At 48.7% G+C, this 17,769-nt stretch overlaps 5 protein-coding genes across 5 annotated transcripts; 3 read left to right on the top strand and 2 right to left on the bottom strand.

Moving 5' to 3' along the window:
• Positions 1-553: 553 nt before the first annotated feature.
• On the bottom strand, positions 554-3,328 carry F4807DRAFT_417787 (ANK-repeat protein MBP1). Its single transcript, XM_047997272.1, has 3 exons — positions 2,965-3,328; positions 2,432-2,795; positions 554-2,353 (listed from the first exon to the last, which is right to left on the bottom strand). Exons 1-3 carry the CDS (start codon positions 3,013-3,015, stop codon positions 798-800), a joined length of 1,971 nt encoding a protein of 656 aa, XP_047856002.1. The 5' UTR covers positions 3,016-3,328; the 3' UTR covers positions 554-797.
• A 4,203-nt stretch (positions 3,329-7,531) lies between these two features.
• F4807DRAFT_390735 (aflatoxin B1 aldehyde reductase member 2) lies at positions 7,532-8,967 on the top strand. The gene is made up of 2 exons (XM_047995897.1): positions 7,532-7,966; positions 8,049-8,967. Exons 1-2 carry the CDS (start codon positions 7,631-7,633, stop codon positions 8,769-8,771), a joined length of 1,059 nt encoding a protein of 352 aa, XP_047856001.1. The 5' UTR covers positions 7,532-7,630; the 3' UTR covers positions 8,772-8,967.
• A 300-nt stretch (positions 8,968-9,267) lies between these two features.
• On the top strand, positions 9,268-11,981 carry F4807DRAFT_417782 (uncharacterized protein). The gene has a single exon (XM_047997271.1). It carries the CDS (start codon positions 9,601-9,603, stop codon positions 11,299-11,301), a length of 1,701 nt encoding a protein of 566 aa, XP_047856000.1. The 5' UTR covers positions 9,268-9,600; the 3' UTR covers positions 11,302-11,981.
• Positions 11,982-12,124: 143 nt separating this feature from the next.
• On the bottom strand, positions 12,125-14,174 carry F4807DRAFT_417776 (uncharacterized protein). Its single transcript, XM_047997270.1, has one exon. It carries the CDS (start codon positions 13,891-13,893, stop codon positions 12,565-12,567), a length of 1,329 nt encoding a protein of 442 aa, XP_047855999.1. The 5' UTR covers positions 13,894-14,174; the 3' UTR covers positions 12,125-12,564.
• Positions 14,175-15,883: 1,709 nt separating this feature from the next.
• F4807DRAFT_458372 (5-methyltetrahydropteroyltriglutamate-homocysteine methyltransferase) lies at positions 15,884-17,443 on the top strand (the record flags this gene model as incomplete). Its single annotated transcript, XM_048001200.1, has 5 exons — positions 15,884-16,214; positions 16,294-16,447; positions 16,540-16,636; positions 16,749-16,812; positions 16,881-17,443. The coding sequence occupies 5 exons, from the start codon at positions 15,884-15,886 to the stop codon at positions 17,441-17,443; spliced, it is 1,209 nt and encodes a 402-aa protein (XP_047855998.1).
• Between the last annotated feature and the right edge of the window lie 326 nt (positions 17,444-17,769).

Here is a 17,769-nt window from a genome sequence, read left to right as displayed (position 1 = left end):
CGTGATCATACCCGGGTCATCGATATAGGTATGACTTGCATGATGCACAGAGACATCGTAGGATACGCTGTGAGCAATCTTCCCCATAGGGAGTAGGGCGATCGTGGCAATGGAGCTAGAAGTGTTGACTATCACGAGGTCTAGTGAAGTCGTGTCTGCTGTAACGTCGTTGAATGCCATTGGTCAAACCTAGTAGCTTCAGCTAATATCTATTGTATAGAAATCGGCTAGATTGATGCGCGATAGTTGCAAAGACTCGGAAGCTCTTTTCGTGGTGAATGGGTAGAAATGAAGAGAGAAGTTTCTTGCGACCCTTCATCTCTCGTACATATACACATAGTGCGGGACGAATGTAAAAGGCGCAAGGAGCTAGCTGAATGATTCGTTAGATCCTACGTAGCAGACGATAGTCTCGCATCGGCTTACCGATTCTGGCCACTTTCAGCTCTATACTCTCCCTTTAATCCTACGGTGGCTTGTTACTCCCAAATACAAGCAGGAAAGACGAAAGGGCTGATTCTAGAAGAAGAGAATTTTTTTTACACACAATGGGTAGGCAGTTTAATTGGGATTAGATTATGATGTTGAAATTTTGGATATCTCGTGAGGCATGAATCACATCTCCCTCCCTCCCAAGGTTCGTGATAACACCAGCACGCCAGCCACACAACGCCAGTCCTGTAAGAATAGGAATCCAAGATGGATATCGGCCAAGTACCTACGACGCCATGCAAGATAGGTTCGACGTATAGAGACAGAGAATCATGACATCCAACGGACATACCCTACAAAATGAGCTAACCTATCATCATAGGCTCTCCTTGGCTATGTATGACCGGTGCACCTTCGCTTCGCTCCTCCTCCATCATCTCGATCAAGTCGTCTAAGTTGGAATCTAAGTTTTCAGCTGCTTGCTGATCTAGGCAATTCTTTAGAAGTCGACGATACTTGTCGATCTTTTCCCCGGTACTTGACACAGCTAGAGCATCGACGTACTCTTTCTCCGCACTTCGCTCTTCTGCGAGAAGTTCCGAGAGCTCATAGGCGAGCTTAATTCGATTCGCGTAGGAATCATCGTTGGCGTCACCGTTCATCATAGATAGACTCTTGTCAACAGAAACTTGGACATGGAGTTGGCTTTGGTTAGCCAGTATGTCAAGTAGCTGGTGTTGTAGCACGGTGGCATCGCCAACTGCCTTGGTTGCCGCCTCGGGCGACTCCAGTTGCCCATCAAGTTCCGTGATTTGCGCACGCACGACCGAGAGCTCGTTCTGAGTATTTGCAAGAATACGTCGGGCCTCTACTTCAGCTTCGTTCTTCTCTTTCCACTCTTCGTCGTAACTATGGGCGAGGTCCTCGAACTTCTCTAGAACAAGTGGCGTTATCGTATTCTGAACAGTGTTCGCCGCCTCAGAGTTATACGTAACGGCAAGTTTGGTGACAGACTCCGTAAGAGCATCACGGAAGGAGACGTGTCGTTGAGAATCAGGAGCAAAAGGGGAAGAGGATCGTTGGGGAACACGCTCCTTGGGGTTCTTCGTAGCGTTTAACTCCTTGATTAAATCTTCTGCTCGAATTCCTTCCGCATTAGGGATGTCCGTGGAAGCACCTCGGCCAAGGAGAGCTCGTATACATTTGCGAGCGTTTGTTCTGGCCGCAAGATGGAGCGCGGTGTTGCCAGCGTAATCTTGGGCATCGATGAGATGCTGAACAAAATTCGGATCGTGAGTCTCCAGGAGTTTATTTAAGATGTTGTCGAGATAGTATCGACAAATGGTGGTACTCGTGATTCGACCACTCTTCATAATGGCGGCGTGATGAATGACGGTAGAGCCAGAGTTATCACGCGCATCGACAGTGTCCCACAACTCCTTCATGATGGCGGGGAAGGTTTGCTTGTCGTAACAATTCGTGAAGTTTACGGAACGCATGAAAGGCGTCTCGCCTCTAGAATTTTGCACACCTAACGTGGCATTAAATCGCTTCAACTGCTTAACGAGCTCCAAGTCGCCCATGGCACTGGCCCAGTGGAGAGCAGTGTGCTTTTCCATGTCGATCATCCAATCAGGCTGGAAGTTGGGCGGAGGCTCGGGACGGTATGTAGGCACATCTTGGCGAGCCAAGAGGAAGTAGTCCAATAACTCGTCACTGTAGAGAGCATGATGTTGCTCTGTGTAATCTTGGATGGCCTCGTCCCGCTTCCTCTTGCGGTGCCCGGTTGAAAGATGCGACAGATCATGGTGATCGTCTTCTGCCATGTACGAGGCAGAAGCGATGGTGACATTATCGGGCGTGTCATCCTCGTTCAACTGCTGGCTGGCGCTCTCGATATCCGGTGGTGGGGGAGCAGCGCCTGTAAGATGTTAGCATTTATACCCGATACATGATACATGGCGATCGAGCGATGGATACGTAATGTGTAGTAACATACCCCATTTCGGAACAGCAGGCTTCCTAGGAGCCTTCGGCTTACTCGCATGTCGGGGTGCGGGAGGGGGACTTTGATTCCCAGGAGTAAACTCGAATATTGGTCGAAGTCGCTCAAATACGTTGTTACGATGAGCGAGCTGTTCGCCAGCTTCTAAGGGGATCCATGTGCCTTGGTATTTGCCGTAGCCTCCTTGAATCTTCTCGTGAACATCCTTCTGCACTTCGCGCTCGAGAATTCGGGTTCGTGCGGGTTTATCGAATCCAGCAGCCTTGAGAATATGTGTTGCATTGACCCAGTCATCTTGTCGACGGCGCATCACATGCTCCTTCGTATCTCCGCCAAACTGGTACTCATATACAGGGACCTGCGGTTGCGTTTGTTAGTTTGGCGCTTGATCATGTCTAATGCTGGCATGTTGATGGATTACAATAGATGGATATAGGCGATCGGCGACATCACATCGAAGTAACATCGAGTGAAGATGTTTCCATCAAGGTTGGGAATGCGATCTTAGAAAATGTACGAGCACTTACACCACTATATGTCGCACTGTATATACCGCCGGTGGTGGCATCTTTTACCATGGTGGCAGCTTGGACCCAGCTGGGACCTGAAAATGGACAATACGGATTATGAACTTGGTAATTGGCAATGGCCAATGGTAGGAGAGATGGGATATCGTGTGAAGGCAGACTCTATACCGGCAAGGTGCAGCACTTTGACGATGATAATAGTATGGTAACGTTAATTCACATGAATCGGCGATAGGAAAGGCTAGGAAGAAAATTGGTTGCGCAGGTATGAATTGGCAGATCGGCCAAGATGATTGGGTGACTGGGGGGCTTGATGATGTATGATGGATGAGTTTGTGAAAGATTGAATGCTAAGAAATCGCGGAGACGCGAAAATGATTAAAGGGAAAATGAGGGAAGACGCGGTACCTGCCGTATACGCGTAAATTGAAATTGGTACCTACCTACCCGGGTGGGGGGGGATTCTAGACATTCTTATGCAATGACCTTGACATTCTAAATTATCCTTAAAATGATAAATACAAAAAATGATGTTTCCAGCATATTGAGTATAATATGTAATCAAATATACATCCATTATAAAATAATACAGGGGTTTTCGACCAATTATATACGTAGGAAAACAATGCTTATTAAGGAAAAAGGGTTTTGGAGCGCGAACAGGATATTTCGATAACATGTATAACTAAATAATAACCATTGTATAAAGGAATATATTGCAATTGATTGCAAGGGTAACTAAGCTAAAATCGTTTTTGGTGTGCAATGGTTTTCGTCCTGCAATGGTGGGGCTAGCTTAAAACGGGAAGAAAAAAGGGAAAAAGGGTAGGTGCACCTTCTTAATTAAGGAAGGTGCTATAGTATTTAAGTATTTTTTTTTTTAACATGCACTAAGTGGGATTCGAACCTAAGGTTTGGTATGCATACTACGGGTATTACAGTATTACGAGTCACTACTTGACCACTTGGCCAATTGGCTTACGAATCTACGCGCATGTGGGGCAGGTCCGGATCTTGGAGCTTATATCCTGGGTTCAGTCCCCGAGATTTGATTGGTGAAATCCCCCGGAGATCCGCCGAGACCCACCATTGCAGGGAGAAAATCATTGCAGTAGTAAGAGATTATTGCAATAAGAGAAATAATAGTGTTTTTATATAATGATATTACGTAGATAATGGGTGTATGCAAGTAATAAATAACTAGGTAAAATGGTGCCCTAAGAAGAACAGTATATTAACGTGGTTATTTTAGCCCTGGCTGGCCATTATAACTACAGCTTATACCTGACTTCAATCAATTGATTACTAAATAGGTCAAAATGTTTTAAAGTTATTCTAACGCAATCATGTCGAAGCTATTGCCAGGAGTGGTGATAGTTGCCAGTATGCAATTAAGGGGCAATAATGTCAAGGAACCCCCCCCACCCGTATAGGTAGGTACTTGTGAGGTCAGGTGGTCCTAGCTTATATCTTCCCCACATGCTAGATCTGATTATCTAATCGATACGTGGGTGCGCTGTACGTACAGTGCATGCCATATACACACTGTATTCATACACCCCCATTTCCATTTTAGGTGTAATTAACCTTCATTTCCAATGTTCTTCAACTGTCATGATGTAAGTATCTACACAGACTCGACAACACTTCAAAGTCTGTGGGAAAGTCTAAAGAATACCTGTATCGAAAGATTGACGCCTCTAATTTAAGTGGCGTGGCTGTTGGTGCTTGAATTCGACATGAACTCGGTTTAGAAACCTCTTCTATCATTCTTCAAGCACATCAACTTGCTTCTTCTAGCCTCCGGCTCTGACACCCATTCGTCAGTCATTACCGGTGTATTGGTTCTACATACAACTTGGAAATCATAATCTCTTTTCTATCTACTTACCCAGGAGATAGACAGCCAAGCTAAGTTCCGTGCCTAATAACAAAGCCTGGTAGGATGAAGGGATATCTAGTAATGTCCATTGCCCTTGACTCAGCCAATCTATCTCGACTGTCGATTCATTCTCTGTCCTTAAGTTGACTAGAATCTATGTCTTGGTCCTCTCTCTTTCTCATCTCTAGTGAGATCTAAGCCAAATTTTGAAAAATTATCATGGCTTTATTTACCTGACCTCATCGTATCTGATTCATGTTCTATCCTAAATACAGCAACCATCCCTTTATCCCTTGACTTGCGAAAACGTCTCTTAGCCTCGTTCTAAACTAATAATGGCGATACCTCTTCAAACACTTGTGGGAGACGTCGAATATGCCTGTGGGACCGTTGCCAGTCGTCTTGTCGATTTAGGGAAGTCGGCCATGTTGACTCAGGCCAGCATGTTACCTGTAGCTGCAGAATGTTTAACTGCAAGGGCAGTCTTTGAAAGATTAGGATCACTTCTAACACATATAGAACCTCCCGAGTTTGATGTCATGCAAGGCACATACAAAGAGCAAATTGAAGACCTCAAGCCTTGCTTTGAAGTCATCTTGCACTCGACATCTGAAATTCTGCTCGACGTCGATCACGAAATTACGCGTCTACGCCGCTATCATTCTCGTGGAGATCCCCTCGCGTCCTCAAAAGTTGTTCCAGTCTTACAGGAATTTTTCATAAATGTCAGGTTCGGCTTGCGGAGGAACCGGTCCTCCTTACGTCTCATGATGGAATGTCTTCAGAGGTAATAGGTTTAATCATTCAAGCCCTAACGACGTAGACGAGCTGGTTAACGCGCCATATAGGGGAAGTTTGTTGGCGGCGACTATCCAATTAGTTGACCAAACAGCACTGATGCACCGTTTGTCTGTGAAGACGACAGAGTCGTCGAGGTTGCAGCCATTGGTAGCAGTTGATCTGCACAAAGTATCAGATCAACCAGATATACGGCGACTTCTTGTCAAGTATCGAAACAGACGTACTCTTTCTCAAGAGAGCGAATCTAAACTCAACCGCAAACTTCATGAAGCCATTACTATGTGCGATCATAGCTCCGTACATAAGTGTCTCTTATCGAAAGTCAACCCAGATACGCCGCTCGAACAATCGAGGCTTGTACCAATTCACCGAGCTCTAGGTCAGGTAGAAACATCCCTCGCTTCCGGCAACACAACAGCCGCTGGAGCGTCCGCTTCGATTGTAACTGCCTTAGTTCTCGCGGGTGCGAAGCTCCAAGCATTAGACGAAGATGGTCGAACCCCTCTCATACGAGCTGTTATGAATGAGATGCCCGACTCTTTGATATCATTGTTGTTGGAATTTGGAACACCTGTGAACGCCAGGGATAGGAACAAGAACACTGCCCTTCACTATGCAGCGACGAAGCCTCCCTCGGGTGAGATGGGAAACGTCGATACTATTCGGATTCTATTAGCCCACGGAGCGAACCAGGGCCTAAGAAATAAGAGGGGACGCACGCCTTTGCATGAAGCTGTGTCGTTCATGTGTCATGATCGAAGCCGAGAGCTCTTGGACTACGGAGCTGACCTAGATATGACCGACAACAACGGATGGTCTCCCTTATTCGGAGCAGTTGCCCAGGGAAGTACGGCGTTGACGAAACTACTATGCAGCCGCGGTGCTCGCGTCGACAAGAAAGACAAGAGTGGGCAGACTGCTCTCCACTACGCGATATCTCAGGGGTGTAAAGAGGTGGTTGAAGTCTTGTTGAATACCGGAGCAGACGCTAATCTCATATCTAGAGGCGAAACACCTCTCTGCCGAGCGGCGTCCAGGTCTAATCTAGAGCTTGTCGAGCTTCTCCTGGCTTACGGTGCCGACGTCATATTGCCATCGCCAAGCTACCACGGTGCCCTGCCCATCCATATTGCTGCCATGGGAAGTGACTTGGCCATCTTAGCCATTCTCTTGGAGTCGGGGTCTCCCATCAATGCCATGGACGATGAACTGCGCACACCCTTAAGATGGGCGATGGATGGCGGAAAGAACGAACTTGTCCATTTCTTGCTGAGCAAGGGAGCGGCTAAGTGACCTCCTTTCCAAGATTCGCTGATATATTTTTGCAATTTCCTATTGGTAAATTCTAAATTATATCCGATATATCTATCAAATTCCTCGTACAAGTCATGACTTATAATACTCACATCATACCTATTTATTTTGTATAATGTCACAAAGTAATTGATACCTTTCATTTTACTGTGGTCTGGTGTATGTCAAGAACCATTGAAGACATCTACTTAAATATGACATGTGAGAATGCAGTTTTTACATGAAAAGAGCTTAGATGATTTTGTGATAAATGAATTCCTGGCCTATTGGATGTCTATAAAACTTGTTCAATGTTACAGCCATAGTACGTCGAAAGGCACCTATGGCCGGGATCACTCGGCCGGGATCTCTCAGCTGCCTTTAGCTAATATCTTAGTTGATCTTAGTTGCCCCGCTCGCCTCCAGCATAAAGCCGGTGGGGGTTTCTCGAACGTAACCTTGGAGCTGGTCATCGCGTGCAAAAGCACGTAATTACGCAGTACATTACATATCTTAGTGCGAGGCGCTTAAGTCCGATACTCTCTTAATCTACCGCTACCTTCCCCGCTCTACCTTGTCATCCCCAACTGGATATAATTGCTTCTCCAAGCAGATCTAAGTAGGCCAAGGCACCAAGCACACATCCTCTAGAGCGAGTTTAGGAATAAGAGGGTCAACGAGAGCGTGAAGATGCCTTTGATCGCCTCATCGCCGCGAGACCGCATCATCCTGGGTCTGATGACCTTTGGACCAGATGAGAAAGCTGGGGCGCGCATTACCGACGTGAACGAGTTCAACAAGGTTCTCGATACCTTCCAAGCTCGAGGTTACAATGAGGTCGACACAGCACGAGTGTATATAGGTGGCCAGCAAGAGGCGTTCACGCGGCAGACCAAGTGGAGGGAGCGCGGACTGACCTTGGCTACTAAGTTCAAGTATCCAGGCGAACCCGGCGCCAACCAGGCCGCCAAAGTCGTCGAGTCTCTGGAAACAAGTCTGAAGGAACTTGGTACGGATACCATCGACGTAAGTTTACCCTTACTTTTGTTAAGACCCGACTTACCTCGTCCCGTGTCCATTTTGTGATGCTGATAAATAGGCTTCATAGCTCATCTATCTCCACGCAGCGGATCGCGCGACGCCGTTCGCCGAGACCCTCGAGGCGGTAGACAAGCTCCACAAGGCGGGCAAGTTCGTACGATTCGGCATTTCGAATTTCACGGCAGCTGAGGTAGCCGAAATTGTCCTTACATGTAAGTACAACGGCTGGGTACGACCGACTGTCTACCAGGGCATGTACAACGCCATTACGCGGGGCATCGAGCCCGAGTTGATACCGGCTTGTCGGCGATACGGACTAGACATCGTGGTGTATAATCCGATTGCGGGTGGTTTATTTAGCGGCAAGATCAAGAGCGTGGATATCGACCCGGGCGATTCCAGCCGCTTCAGCACCAAGAGCTCCACGGGAGTCAATTACCGTAACCGGTACTTCAAAGAGAGCACATTCAGAGCACTTCAGACTATCGAGAAGGCCATTGAAAAGCACCCCGGCTTGACCCTCATCGAGACAGCTCTGCGCTGGGTGGTTCACCACAGTCAGCTTAAGATCAAGGACGGCAACGACGGTATCCTCATCGGCGTTAGCTCACACGATCAGTTAGTGAGCAACCTCGACAACTTGGAGAAGGGCCCGCTACCCGAAGACGTCGTGCAGGCGCTCGACGAGGCGTGGAAGATCACGAAGCCGGACGCGCCAAATTATTGGCACAAAGATCTGGTGTATGCATATGACACGCGGGAGGCGCTATTCGGAGCGAACGCGAAATAGGTCGTGGGCTGTCGTCGAGTAGACTAACTACCTAGATAATCGAAATATCTAATATGCGGGTAGATAATGAAGGTCTTAAGAGGCTTAAGAGGAGTGATCCATGTTACCACACAAATGCAAGATCTGATCATGTAGCATAGGAGGCTGACTGCTTTTTCATACGCCTGACTTCCAAGGTACCTAGGTAGGTACTTAGTGGATGGGATAGGTGGATGGGAAATACAGCAGGGCTGAGCAGCACTATCCACCAAACTCCCCAGGTTGGTGCCCAGCAGCTCAGCCTACTCGGGTGCTTGGCCGTTACGATCGGTCCCCTAGCCGGCCAGTGCCGGTTCGGCGTGTAAGTACAGTGGGTAGGTACGTACTGTAAGGTGGTGTAACTCGTAGCCGGGATGACGATGATCTTCATAAACACTAAAAGGACACTTTTAGCGACAGGGGTGTTAGCTAGCGTGCCCCTTAGCGTAGCAACCGGTAAGGAATTCCATTCGTTTGGGTATCATTTGACGCATTTTAGTTCCGTCAACCTCACTGTCTGCATATCCGACGTGCATATGGGAATATCTTCGTGTGCTGTTTGCTACACTTGATCAACTTCTGACGAATAAGAAAGCCTAACCCTAGTCCCTCTCTGTCCTTGTGCTATACCAACTAGTATAGCAACTAGTATACCAACCTACGTAAGACGGCATTGCCCTTATTTTTCTGTACTATCTTTAGATGGGATAGCCTACCACCTTTTATTCCGCTTCTTTTGGTTGGTCCCTTTTATTATCTTCGTATAACTCTCGCTTTTAACCGTTTATCTGTTTTTACTTTCCTTCTATTCATGTCTACTTCGAGCTCGAACAACATCCGCCTATCCAGCATTCCGGCTCGCCTGAAACCGACATCGCAGCACTTGAGTTCAAGACCTGAACCGTCACCGCTGCTGTCGGCTAGTTCCTACGGGTCTAGCGTCGAAGATTACATCGGTAGCGGCACCGATACCGTAGGAGGGAGAACGCCTAACTTTGATAGGCGGTTGTCTTTCGTGCACGAAGACGACGAGGGCTCGGATATCAGCCGGCTTCGCAGCCCTCGTAGGTTCGACATACTTAGCTCCGTATACGACTCCGAAGACGACCACGACACCATGCCGGATAGCAAACGATCTTCCCTCTTCCGCCCGAATGACGGCCGCTCCGTCACGCCGCTCCTAAAGAAATCCGACGACGAAGACCGCGGGAGGCCGCGGTATAACAACTCGCGGCCGACATCGCCTCTGGCCCTACCCGTCTCTACGCCGTCCTCCATCAACAGCAGGCCTACGTTTTCCCGGCATTCGACGATGCGGTCTCGATCACCCGACACCCAGGCGCGCATGGCCGTGAAGAAGAAGTACACGTACGCCGCTATATTCCTCATAGTCTCGCTAGTATCGTTCTGCGTTCAGACCGAACTGGGACGGTACGTGCAGCACGAGCTGGGTTGGAACAAGGCGTACTGCATGCTATACCTAACCCACGGATCCTGGGCGCTCTTATGGCCCGCGCAGCTACTGATCCTGCGCGTGCAGAAGTGGAACGTGCCGTGGCGGACCTTCTGGCGGAGACACGTATACCTGCTGCGCTCGACGGCGCATATGGTCGCCCAGCAAGAGCTCGATATCCCGCGCCACACTATACAGCGCAGTCCGCTGCCCTACATCATCCGGACCACGGCCTTCATCACGACGGCGCTGACGGTGGCCGGCTTCAGCTGGTATATCGCGGTGAACATGACGAGCCCGAGCGATCTGACGGCCATCTACAACTGCTCCGCCTTCTTCGCCTACGCCTTCAGCGTGCCGTTGCTCAACGAGAAGTTGCGGCTGGACAAGTCGCTCGCGGTCTTGATAGCTATCGCCGGCGTTTTAGTCGTCGCGTACGGTGACGCGAAGGACCCGGTCGGCGGGGACGAAGGCCTGGACACCGAGGCTAGCACGCGGTTCCTGGGCAACATGATCATCGGCGCGGGAAGCGTGCTCTACGGCCTGTACGAGGTGCTATACAAGCGCTTCGCGTGCCCGCCGGAAGGCACGTCGGCGACGCGCGGCATGATCTTCGCCAACGCGTTCGGGAGCTGCATCGGCACCTTCACGCTTACGGTCCTATGGATCCCCCTGCCGCTCCTGCACGTCCTCGGCTGGGAGACGTTCGAGCTGCCGACGGGCCACGCGGCCTTCTACCTTTTTCTGTCTGTCATCATGAACGCGACGTTCGCCGGAAGCTTCCTCGTCTTGATCTCGCTGACGAGCCCCGTGCTGAGCTCCGTCGCGGCGCTGCTGACTATTTTTATCGTCGCGGTCGCCGACTGGCTGATCACGGGCCAGAGCATGAGCGCTGCTGCCATCGCCGGTGGCTGCATGATTGTTGTGGCCTTTTTGATGCTTAGTTGGAGCACGTGGCGCGAAATGACCGAGGACGCCGAGCGCAAGGCTGCTGTTGATGTCGCGGGCCCCGTGGACTGGAGTAGCGAGGATAGTGATAAGGATGATCGGTTGGATTAGATGGGGTTGAAGTCCAATTCATCCTCTCTTTTATCCTCTCTACCCCAACTTCTTCCTTCTCTTGCAGTTCCTCGATTTCCCAGTGTCTTCTTTTTCTTTCCTCATCGTGTCTTCCTAGTGGGACGAATGGGATAGACCGGACTGTATACAGGGGCATTTACGGACTCATTGATCATATCACGGGTTGGCCAATAGATGGCCATGTCATATTAGAGCGATATTAGACGCTGTGAATCTTTTCATTTGTGACAATGGATCTATGAGGATTCTTAAGCTACTTTATACATGCTTGGGACATCCTACAGGTTGGCGGGATGTGGATATCATCATCCTTGAGACCCTTACTACTAGCATTGCGGGCGCTATAGAGGCGTATTGGCTTTGGAATCGGGGTTATGAAGGCCGCGAAGCATCGCTTGCTTACCTCCCTACGCAAAGGGCGCGGCTTTACGCGAGGTGTGTATATGTATTTATAGGGGTCGGTATATTGGCTCGGCATTATAGACACCGGCATGGTGAGTTTAGGGGGCGGGCCAGAGAGAGGGCTTGTAGCATAGTAGGCTTGGACAGGCATGGAAGAAAAATATTACGGATTATTCGAATTGGGTGGCGCTAGAAAACGTTCACATTACGATGATCTAGATAGTATAAAAAATAATAATGACAATTACTAAGTTTATTTATGTTCTGCCTCTTGTCCTAGGGGTAGAACGAGTACTTTGACACCCACTTACGTGGCTCTATACGAATGTCCCAAGCATTGGAAGCTATGCGTATGATACTCGCGTCACCCATTTCTAGAAATCCTTCGTGACGCTTTTTTTTTTTTTTTTTTTTTTTTTTTTTGTCGTGGCGTTTTAGAGGTCCTAATCTCCATTGATTGGCGGTTGACCATTCTGCATGTACAACGTGCTCGAAAAGGGGAGACGGGCGACGCCGTTGAACGCGAACCGCCTTAGTGATCCCTGACTGCATTGTGTTATCAGCAAGCGGTCTGCAATACATGGAGTCTTGTGTGAACTCGGAATGCTCGTATTGTAACCGAGATTCTTGAGATTCCTCCGCTAGAAGTTTATTTCTTGCCAGGCGGTAAGAAATATCGAGCTAATTAGGAGAGGTCTAAAGTTTTGGTTCTCCATGATGTTGCTTGGTATATCGTGTTCGCTAGGATTGAGGCGTGCCACAAGATGTCTTATGGGAACTGCAATTTATACATGGTATGCCTATCAAACTCGAAGGTCCCGAAGAAAGAAAAGGGAGGGTCTATACTGACAAGATCTGTCCTTCGGGCGAGTCTGCGGCCGCAATATGACCGTCGATCTCCCGTTCAGTGGCGGGGCCATTCCCGTCGTCGTCGTGCTTGACAAACACGCCCTCCCGTTCCACCTTCCAGTCCTTGACCCCGCTACTCTTGAGGAAGTCGACGGCCATGTTCCAGGCCTCTATATCCGCCGTGTCGCCGCTCTCGAAAATTTGTAACGACGCCCAATTGCCGGGGCGGTCTATGGGACTATCCGCGATGGTTAGCTCGCGCATTACGGAGCTATACGCTGTGTTGCGCTCCATCCAGAGGTCGGCTGAGTCGACATGGTGCATCTCGCTATTGTCCAACATGAGCTGGCTTTCCGGACCAGGCGTTAATTGAACGAACAGTCGTTCGATTTTAGGTAGGTGCTGGACAAGGACTTCGAAGTGAGACGAGAGGGGGAATATGGCGATGTAATTGAAATCAACAACGGTAGATGGTATAAGTGGGCTGTCATTGGGGTGCTCCTCGCACCCAAGAAGGGCCCCCAACATGGACGGTGGCCTCCGCAGGAAGAATTCGTAGGTTCGGTAGACCCTGGTGGATGAACCTTCGTTAAGCAGGATGGAAGTCCAGGGACGAAGGGTGAATAGCGGACACGCTGGTGGTTTTCTGTACCGAATTCCGGTAGGGGGACTCGCCGATGCGGGTCGAGCCGCTCTCCTAGCATCGTGCTCCGGTGGCGGCGAGAGTTGAAGATCGGATAAGTGTGCTTCTATCGACCGGTCACGCGAAGGGCCCCTTGTGGTTCGGGCAAGTGAGAGAATGTGATAAGGGATACTGAACGACCAGGCATCGTCTAAGAATAGCATCCGAGACATGAAGGCAGCGAGCGTGGTGGGTGGAGCAATGATGGTAAATCTTAGAGGATCGATGACGGAGAAGAGCTGATCCCATAACCACTCAAGATCCACCGTCCGTATTTCGGGGGTCATATGTCTGGCGTCGGCCTCCTTGTCGACAAAGTCCACGATCAGGGTGAATGTTGTGACGCCTCGATCCAATTTGTTGTTCTCCAAGAACTGTAGGAGAGGGATCGGGTTCATGGTAAAGGCGCGGAGCGATGATATCTTGGGTCTCCATAAGATGTGGCGGAACAGACTAGGCAGCACTAGGATTCGCCAAGTTCTGCAGACAAGAGACACGTTCTTGAGGCTCTGTGAAAGTTGAGATTTGGCATGCAACATGTCGTCACTCGGCTGCTGGCGAAGTCGCACTTGAGACGGAGCCGGGCCATCGAGGAACTCGAAGATGTGCAGCAATAGTTCCGGAGGTATACGATCCATTATGGTGACAGCGAGAACCTGATCGTTGAATTTGGGTTGGTTGTTCTCACTTTCCCGCTTCTTCGCTCAAGTGAATCTCTAAGTTGTGATCCTACTGGGTCCTATGTCTTTGCGTCCTTCTGTTCTTCTGTTCCTAGCCTAGCGTTTGTAGCGACAAGAATAATGGAATATTACTCAGCACGTTCTATTTTTGAACTGTGCTCGATATTTGGTGCTTGGTAATCTTATCGATGCTCATATTCAAGTATGATAGAGGTATCGCGATTTACTCTCGTCTGAAGATGATGATGTCGAAATTATGAATTATGGATTATGGATTATGCATGTATGGTCGGCCTCGGCCAACCGGCGGACTAGGCGGGAACGTGGGGGCATGTTCTCCGATATATCGATTTACCTGATATGTGCATATACGGTGGGCAGCCACTGCCACTCTTTGAATAAAGAGACACTGTATATTCGCATAACGTTTTATCTCCTGCAAAACTCAAGGTACGTACCCGCCTATCTTTTCTGGTATTTATCACCCCAAAGCGAATTTGAGCCTGGAATTATAAGAGATTCTTTCGATTCCGTCTGAAGCTGTGTGTGTTTCTTTCAATGATATAAGTGATATACTACCTAGTATTCAACAGGAATATAAGCTATCCAAGGTATGTTGTCTTGGAGAAACCGGACTCTGTTCTGTCGAGCAATTCTCGACCCAAAGGAAGAGTCAACATGATATGGGAACACGGCCGCCTTTTATTATGACGTATGATCTCACTAGCAATGTGATCTCCAACTCAGCCATAGGTACCAAAGATATGAGGGGGGTTAGAATCAAGTGAAATAAACAGAGCTGATACTGAAGTATTGGGAAAGAGTAAGACACTCAGGGGATAACCTGAGTAGGTAATAATATATTATTATATTATGTTCGTGCGTATTATATGAACGAACGGTAGGCTAAGTATGAACGAATATCGCGTCACGGACAAACATTGTTCTCGACCGAATCGTTTATTCTTCCCTAAAACACTTATAACAGAGAATCCGGATAAACAGTCGTACGATCTAGATTAATATGTATATCATCACGGCCGAGAATCGATACAATTTCTACACCACTACACCAATTTGATACTCTCGTAACCGCGCAAGGAATCGCTAATATGTATAATATTGTAGGTATATTAGGTGACTTAGAGGCTGGTATGGAAGGAAAACTCGCACCTCGTATTAGGTGATCTTGCGACATGTCACTTCATATACATAAAACACGCAGGACGTTGCAGCTGGAGGATCTTGATGTTTGTCGCCTACCTAGGTAGCTGGGTAGCGCCAGTAGGACCGCGTTGGCGCGCTATAGTTGCAAAGTCAGCATTGACAAAGGCGGGGGCGTGCAGGGATTGCGGATGCTGAATAGCAGAAAACGGGGAAATTATGGGCACAAACAACGGCAATGAGAGATCCGTAGACATACAACACATAGCAGTCGTCTTCTAGACGCACCTTTCGACTTCTCTAAGCTCCAACTAAGCTAGACCTCCCACATAAGCCGAACATCTCAAGTCCCACTATACCATATCTAGTAAATCAATCCGCCATGATAGGCATATTATCTGTACCTCTATTGCTACTTCTATGCTAATGTAAATATATCCCTGCGCCCCTCATACATCCTTCCCCTCTCACCGTAGCCTACCCGGACGTTGGTAGTCACGATGCTGCTTCATTTGCTTCTCCGCAGCTCTCCTCATCTCTCCTCCACCAATCGAGCTCGGGGTTAGAGAATCCCCGCTTGAACTTGGCAATGGAAGGGCCGGAATAGATAAAAGGGGATGACGTCTTGTCTTCTTTATAGATCTCCCAAGGTACCTTTCGTTCTAGATACTTTTATAACCTCCTCGACCTAGTGGCAAAATCAATTCCACTTATATCCCCTACTTACCCGAGAGAATCCCGTTGAACTTTGACCAGTTGATCTGTATCTTGATTTGTGATCGATATGCCGGCCAACAAGCAAAGACCGCCATTCCGTGCCGAGCACTTGGGGAGTCTGCTTCGCCCGAAAGAGCTGGTTGAGAAGCGCATTCAGCTTGACGATAAGAAGGCAGTCGATATCGTTAAAGATGCGGAACTCCACGCCCTCGAAGACAAGTCCATCAATGAAATCGTCAAGCTCCAACTGGATCTTGGATTCCACGCCATCAACGATGGCGAGTACCGCCGTCATCAGTTCTGGGGAACCTTCTTCCCCAACCTCGACGGATTCGAGGAGATCATAAACCCGTCATGGGATATATTCCGGATGTACGTGCCGGATACTGCCGCATTCAGTGAGTCTTCTTCGGGGCAGGGGGGGTTGATGTTGGTTGAGGTTGTTGGTCGAGTGGGCTGACATCTTAAACCCCTCAGCCGAGACGGGCCACAAGCCGGGTGAAACGATCGTATGTGTCGGCAAGATCAAGCATGCTGGAAGTGCCTACCTATCCGACTGGAACTACCTCAAGAAATTAGTTCCCGCCGAAAAAGTAAAGGAGCTGAAGATAACGCTGGCCGCCCCCGAATGGTAAGTAAGGCGTCTGTTTGGAATCCATTGATGCTATATTTTGCTTTGCGGCTTCATCGTGATCGGAAGCGCTGATTTTCTAAATACTGCAGGTATCATCTGAGATACAAGAAGGGCAGGGCATATCCAAAGGAGGTGTATGCCAACGACGCCGAGTACTTCGCTGATATTGCTAAAGCCTACCAAACAGTAAGGCAATCCTCTCAATTCCCTTTCTATGGTAGATTATTACCTAGCGTATACATTGCCTTTCTTTTCATTAGTCACAGCTGTAGTTGCTAATTCTGAAATCCGTAACTAGGAATTGCAGCTCCTGTATGACAACGGTTGTCGGAACGTCACCATTGATGACCCAAATTTGGCTTGTGAGTGAGGTCTATAGCGCTTACGGCACCACTGAGGGAGCCAATACTGACCGGATTCGCGATCGCAGACTTCTGCGATGAGAAAATGCTTGCTGGATTCAAGGCAGACGGCGAGGATTCCGATGCTCTCCTTGATTCGTACATCAAGCTGTACAATGACTGCGTATCGTCGCGCCCGGCTGACATGCACTTGGGAATTCACCTCTGCCGAGGGAACTTCGCCAATAGCAGACATTTCTCAGAGGGTGGATATGATCGAATCGCCACTAAGCTCTTTAACAACATTGACGCCGACACGTACTTCCTCGAGTACGACACAGAACGAGCAGGAAACTTCGAGCCGCTGAAGGAATTACCTCCACACAAGAATGTCGTCCTAGGTGTCATCACTAGCAAGTTCCCCGAGCTCGAGGACCTTGAGGAGATGCGCGGCAGAGTTTTTCAAGCTGCTGATATAATTGCGAAAGGAGCCGGCCAGACGCGCGAGGAAGCTCTCAAGAGACTCGGCGTCAGCCCTCAGTGTGGATTTGCTAGCCATCATCTTGGCAATGCTGTAACGCACGATGACATGGTCGCCAAACTGAAGTTGGTGAGAAAACTCGCGGACTCGATTTGGCCGGGAGAGCCTTAGATGGCGACTGCGATAATATGTACATTTCAACGTTAACGTCGTTATCATGAGTACCTAGGTAGAAAGGGCTGGGCGCTGGTTAAGTGTTTATATGTCGCGTGAGCGAGGAGTCTGAAATATGTATTCAACATGCAAGTTTGGAGTGGGAAAATGAGAAAAGCTAACGCTTAACGATCGAGAAATAATTTGAACATATTTCACATAATCCGAAACGGGGCTGTCATGATTCCCATGGTAGGCCAAATCGGTTCCATGTGCGACATGCAACAGCATGTTGATTTGCTGAAAAATGTGGTTTTAGCGATTAAAACGGTGAAAACATCGAA

This window comes from Annulohypoxylon truncatum (assembly GCF_022578515.1).
Source record: "Annulohypoxylon truncatum strain CBS 140777 unplaced genomic scaffold F4807scaffold_9, whole genome shotgun sequence".
Taxonomy (NCBI): Eukaryota; Fungi; Ascomycota; class Sordariomycetes; order Xylariales; family Hypoxylaceae; genus Annulohypoxylon; species Annulohypoxylon truncatum.
The sequence above is the reverse complement of the archived record's forward strand: the minus strand, read 5'-3'. Positions and strand labels throughout refer to the sequence as shown.

What these genes read in the sequence shown, in the direction of transcription:
- F4807DRAFT_417782 (XM_047997271.1), top strand. Translation starts at nt 9,601, where the DNA reads ATGTCTACTTCGAGCTCGAACAACATCCGCCTATCCAGCATTCCGGCT.
- F4807DRAFT_417776 (XM_047997270.1), bottom strand. Translation starts at nt 13,893, where the DNA reads ATGGATCGTATACCTCCGGAACTATTGCTGCACATCTTCGAGTTCCTC.
- F4807DRAFT_390735 (XM_047995897.1), top strand. Translation starts at nt 7,631, where the DNA reads ATGCCTTTGATCGCCTCATCGCCGCGAGACCGCATCATCCTGGGTCTG. An exon ending in TTGGTACGGATACCATCGAC is followed by an intron (nt 7,967 to 8,048) that starts GTAAGTTTACCC and finishes TAGGCTTCATAG; the next exon opens with CTCATCTATCTCCACGCAGC.
- F4807DRAFT_417787 (XM_047997272.1), bottom strand. Translation starts at nt 3,015, where the DNA reads ATGGTAAAAGATGCCACCACCGGCGGTATATACAGTGCGACATATAGT. An exon ending in ACAGTGCGACATATAGTGGT is followed by an intron (nt 2,796 to 2,964) that starts GTAAGTGCTCGT and finishes ACGCAACCGCAG; the next exon opens with GTCCCTGTATATGAGTACCA. An exon ending in GCCTGCTGTTCCGAAATGGG is followed by an intron (nt 2,354 to 2,431) that starts GTATGTTACTAC and finishes AACATCTTACAG; the next exon opens with GCGCTGCTCCCCCACCACCG.